The following is a 5,000-nucleotide window of genomic DNA, read 5'->3' on the forward strand; positions in this document are numbered from 1 at the left end:
GTTACCCTGAAGTACTGTTGAGCCTTTGTGCATCTTACTCCTTTTTTGATACCTCCAGCATCTTAGCGACTCTGTAATAACGTTGATAGTTTTCTCCTTCCTGAAATAAAAATTGGCCAAATCATTATACCAACAATAAAACTGAAATAAAGGTTAATTTTTATACCCCTCTTTAGTGGTAGATTGTAGGTGTTATGGTGACTTGGTTTTAGGCGTTTTTTATGCATATTATTAGGGCAATTCCTTGTTCATGGTTTTATAATTCTCTGCATAATAAACGTCTGAGGCCACATATAACTGTTTGAGCAGATAATAATTGGAACTTACATGATCGTCAGGCTCAGTTACTGAGTGCTCTTCAGTGGCGTCAGATGCCCCAGAGGTGTTTGATGACAGAGAGCTGCCGAGATCTCCTGTTAGGTTTGCCAGGGTTTAATTTCCATATTTTAATTATGTCCCCCATATTGAGGCCTGATTTTCTGAGGTCATCTTCATTTGCTTCCTTTAGTGTGTCTCTACATCTTCAATCTAGGCCAAAATGCAATCCATCTAAACGTTAAACTTTACAATCTATTAAGTGAGCAACTGCACTCAGTAAATGAAAATGTAAAGGATTCAGCCATGAAGTCTGTGCTCTCACGCTTATGGCAATTGAACAAACGCATTATTGAATTTATACTTTTTTGGCTAGGTGATTCAACTTCCCAATTGGAGAACACCATGACACTCACTTTACTTATCAAAGAATTGAATGGAACCGTTCAGTAGCATTTTTTGATATTCCCTTTTCAATTATGTAAGAAAAATGTTTGGCAGTAACATAATCACCCTATTTTTACATTGATAAGTAGAAGTTGCTTGGCTATTATTTCTTTGTCACAGTTTCAAATAGGTAATATTCGAAAAAGATGAACATGTCATTCCAGTGATTCATCAAGCGTAAATGTCGGATTAATTTTAAAACTAATAAAATACAAACTGCAAATTGGTGGGTTTGTCTTAAGTAGTTTTTATATAAAAAGGCATTCATCAATCCTTTGAATTGGCATCCTTCCTCTCCCTCTTGACTCAAACAAACTAATTGACTGTTTTTTGACCAAATAAAGCCTTAATAATGTCTTAAAAGAAGAGATGGTCACATATGGCTGCGTAATAATATTTGGCAATACCCCACACCATTAAATAATTTCAGTAACACTTTGTAATTTTGCTGGCTTGATCATTTTTCTTTTTATTAGAGCAACACCAACACAACACTTACACTTAGACAGGTAGTCTAAAACATTTTTCCCTCACCAATTCTAATTTACACATTTTTTTCATTTACAAGAATTCAGTTACTTTGAGTAATACTTTAAGATTAAACTGAGTCCTTCAAGCCCTAATAGTAACAGAAATATAATTTCTTTTTGCAGTGATACTAATTGATGAAAAGAAAATGTCCCAACATTAGGGAAAACGATCAGCTAACTGTCTGAAAGTCCCTTGAAAGGGCCTTAAGAAATGTCTGTACGAGGGGGCAGAAACCATGTGTTGATATTAGGGCAAAAAGGGATATATATAACATGGTGGTAATACCATTGGTTAAAAATAAGAACAAATGTATGAAATGAACATATTTGGAAAACTAATTTAAGTTTTTTCAACATGGTTAATAACTAACTAACAACAACATACTTGTAAATTTCATTACAGTGAAAACAGGATCAAATCCAACAATTTGCAAAAAGGTGGCATTGTCAAATATGGGTAGTTATGGTTGGAATTGACAGTAAAAATATTCTTATATCAAATTCCTCTGGAAACCCCCAAAACTCAGTATGGATTGTGTGGCAGCTACAGGAGATTGAAGAAAAGACAGTGCATTTGTTAAAGCCATTTACCCTTTCTCTAAATCACAAATGCTCGAGACTGATTAGGTGAAAGAGTATTTTCAATATTTTTCTTATGCAAAAGTATGCGAATTTCTCTGTATTAACCAGAAAACCTGAAATGTTCAGTACATGAACACCAATTGTTCCAACTCTGACTGAGAATGGCTTCAGACAAGGAAACCAGTGGTTAAGACCAAACTTTGAGTCTAGTGACTTAATGGTACTCAATAAATGAAGCCTTAAACCCATCTTCAAAGTAATTTACATTATTAATCAGAAATATTTCTTCAGAGCATTCAAAGTTAAAGGTAGAGCTTTTCTCAGAAATAACCTGCGCCAGTTAAGGAGATAGGATAAGAACTAAGGCACGACCAATTCGTGTAAGGCTTTAATCAAACAGGGATACAACTAACAGTCGAGTAACAATAACAATAAAGCCGAAGCGAAGCCACGATCGATCGAACCAATGCATGCTAAATCCTAGTACCGCTGACCGGTGCTGGCGCTGTCTGTAAACAATTCTTAGAAACCATCCATAGTGGTTCACCCGGAAAGCACTATATAACATCGTCCTAAACCAGATGAGCCCACGACATATCAGCGGCATCTTGTATGAGTATCCGCAGTTAACAATGTGACTTCCGCTTATTCTTGTTAAAGCGTATTTTACAGTTTACTCATGGAATAGGAAGTGCGTTTGAGCCAGTTTCTGGCAGATTTGAACAGAAAAGCGGGTTTTTTTGTTGGAGTGTAATGACATTTTCATCGATGGCGCTGTTAACGAAATGTTTGGCTGGTTCGTAAGTTGTCGACCTGGTTTCGGTCGATCTGATTAATTGACAACACCCCTAGGGCAATACATATCATCGTCCCAAACCAGATGAGCCCATGACACGTCAGAATCGTAGCGAGAGTCTTCTATTTTTCTGCTCGTTTCCAGCGAATCAAGAGACCGTGACCTGTGTGACTGACGATAAAGCGTCGTATTCTTCAATATTTTATTGCGAAAGTATTCTTCCCATAACTTGTACAAATTAATTTCTGTCTAGATCATATATTTAAGAAAAAATCTAGCCTGTTATAAAGGCGTTAAAAGGAGGATCGACATTTAAATATGACCGGCCTAATAGTTTCGGTCGATGTTATCCTCTGACCTCGCTATCATCGACCAAAAGCAGATTCAGGTCAAAGATCATTTGCATAACTTTGCACTGTAAAATCTTTCGATTGGAACAAACATACAGTTCTTTTCTGTTTGTAATAAATTATCTTTACGTTTTATTTGACCATGATCTCTTGGTTTTTGTTCAACATCTTATTTGCTACTAATAAATATATTTGCCAAGGGGTGGTCCAGTTAATATTTAACACTCATGCATTTATGTTTTGCGGCTCGCGGGTAAATATTGGCGGGAAATCTAAATGTTTGGTAGAAGAACAAACATGGCTGATAACAGTACACCTTGGGCTTCAAGATGGACCGTACAGTTTGACCCTTATTCCGGGTATGTTAACGATGAAAGCAGCGCTGACGAACTCATAAAACAGTACGAGATAGCTACGACGACACGCTTCACTGTATTTAAACAAACAGGAGGATTTTCTAATTGCAGTAGGCTGGGTAAGTAAGCTCACATGTAAAGATTTACAAAATAAACCATACTGACAGTAAAGTAAAGTGAAGTATAACTTTATTTAGACACTATAGGTATTTAAAGCCAGGGGCGTGTGAGATCGTGTTATTAACATGAAATATAGATAAATCAAAATAAAAAAAGGGATTTAACTTTTTTCCAATAATTATTGATATCTTAAGAATACATGTACACATCATTATTCTTTGGTTTACCCTGGTCAGTTAGACTTTCAAAATTAACATGTAATTAAAATTCAACTTAGCTTCAAGTGTCAATTTACTGTGAGCCTGCAGCAAGAGTTGGCAAGAAATGCTTAATTAATTAAGATCAAGCTTAAAGTGTCAAAACCCTACTCAGTGCTATTGACACACAGCTGCCAGCATCCCCATCCATTACACCAGTTCTTGGGCTACATCTGGGTGGGGCAGGCTTGATTTTCAGGCCCTCCATTTTAAGCACCCATGTGTACATATGTACATATGTGTTTGTGTACATGTATCGTATTGCTAACTTAGCTTGGTTCCTCTTCTCACATAAAAGAAAATGCAGATAAAAATGCTAAGAACCACCGTTTACAATGGGCTGACTCACAGGAGATGAAAGAATGCAGACTAAGTTTTTATGGCATCCCATTCCAAATTGTGGGGGTCAAAGTTTTAGAATGCCAAAATGGGCCAGACAGAAATAAGGCACTCAAAAGGAAGGAGGCTCAAAAGAGACTACAAAAAGATGTAAGCATGCATAATAATTAACTAAATAAGAATGTAAACAAGATGATATTATTACTTAAGGACTCCCAAAGAGGATATCATATGTAGGGCATTACATAGTTATTGATTTACCTTCACCTATTTGCTCTTAAGCTAACAAGGTGGTAAGTCCCAACTGATTTTTCTAAGCAAGTTGGTGGGCACTCACCTCTCCCTCAAGGCTAATAGCAGGCAATAATGTTTTCTTTTTTACCACTTGCAAGTAAAAGGACATATCACATTTTATTTGTTAAAATAAGCAAAGTCGCAAAAAAGGACCACTGTGACTGCAGTTTACAAGGTAGGAATCAAGTACTATTTTAAAGGATACTTTTCATTACTTCTAAGTTTATTGATAACTTGACTATTCCCATATGACTGCTCTATCTAACAATCCAATAAATCTATTTGGTTTCAGAAGGAGAATGCTGATCACTGCTATAACAACACCAAACAGCGCTTTATAGTACAGGATACGAAGAAATGTGACTGTCCAGCAAAGATCCACCTAAGGAAAATAATCAAGTATCCTAAAAATAAGGTCAGTTTATTTTAATTATTGAATAAGGGTTCAGGGGGCACTACCATTAACATGAATGATCACTAGCCCAATAAAGGGTGCTTAATCCTAATGGGCCTTGTGTTACATGTAGGTGAAGTGGACATATGATAAGACAACCTGGACATTTCGTTGTGCAGAATTGAAACAAATTTACCTGTAATGGAAACAGAGTGAATAT

At 36.2% G+C, this 5,000-nt stretch overlaps 1 protein-coding gene across 1 annotated transcript in view; it reads left to right on the forward strand.

Moving 5' to 3' along the window:
- The first annotated feature begins 2,431 nt into the window (after positions 1–2,431).
- The window catches only part of LOC149036293 (calcium-responsive transcription factor-like), a 4,814-nt gene continuing 2,245 nt past the window's right edge, over positions 2,432–5,000 (forward strand). Inside the window, exons 1-3 of the mRNA XM_089190782.1 lie at positions 2,432–3,495; positions 4,052–4,242; positions 4,679–4,801. Coding sequence (XP_089046908.1) covers positions 3,297–3,495; positions 4,052–4,242; positions 4,679–4,801 — 513 coding nt within the window. The 5' untranslated portion in view covers positions 2,432–3,296. The remainder of the gene's footprint in view (positions 3,496–4,051; positions 4,243–4,678; positions 4,802–5,000) is intronic.

This window comes from Pocillopora damicornis, chromosome 12 (assembly GCF_964200805.1).
Source record: "Pocillopora damicornis chromosome 12, jaPocDami1.2, whole genome shotgun sequence".
NCBI lineage: Eukaryota > Metazoa > Cnidaria > Anthozoa > Scleractinia > Pocilloporidae > Pocillopora > Pocillopora damicornis.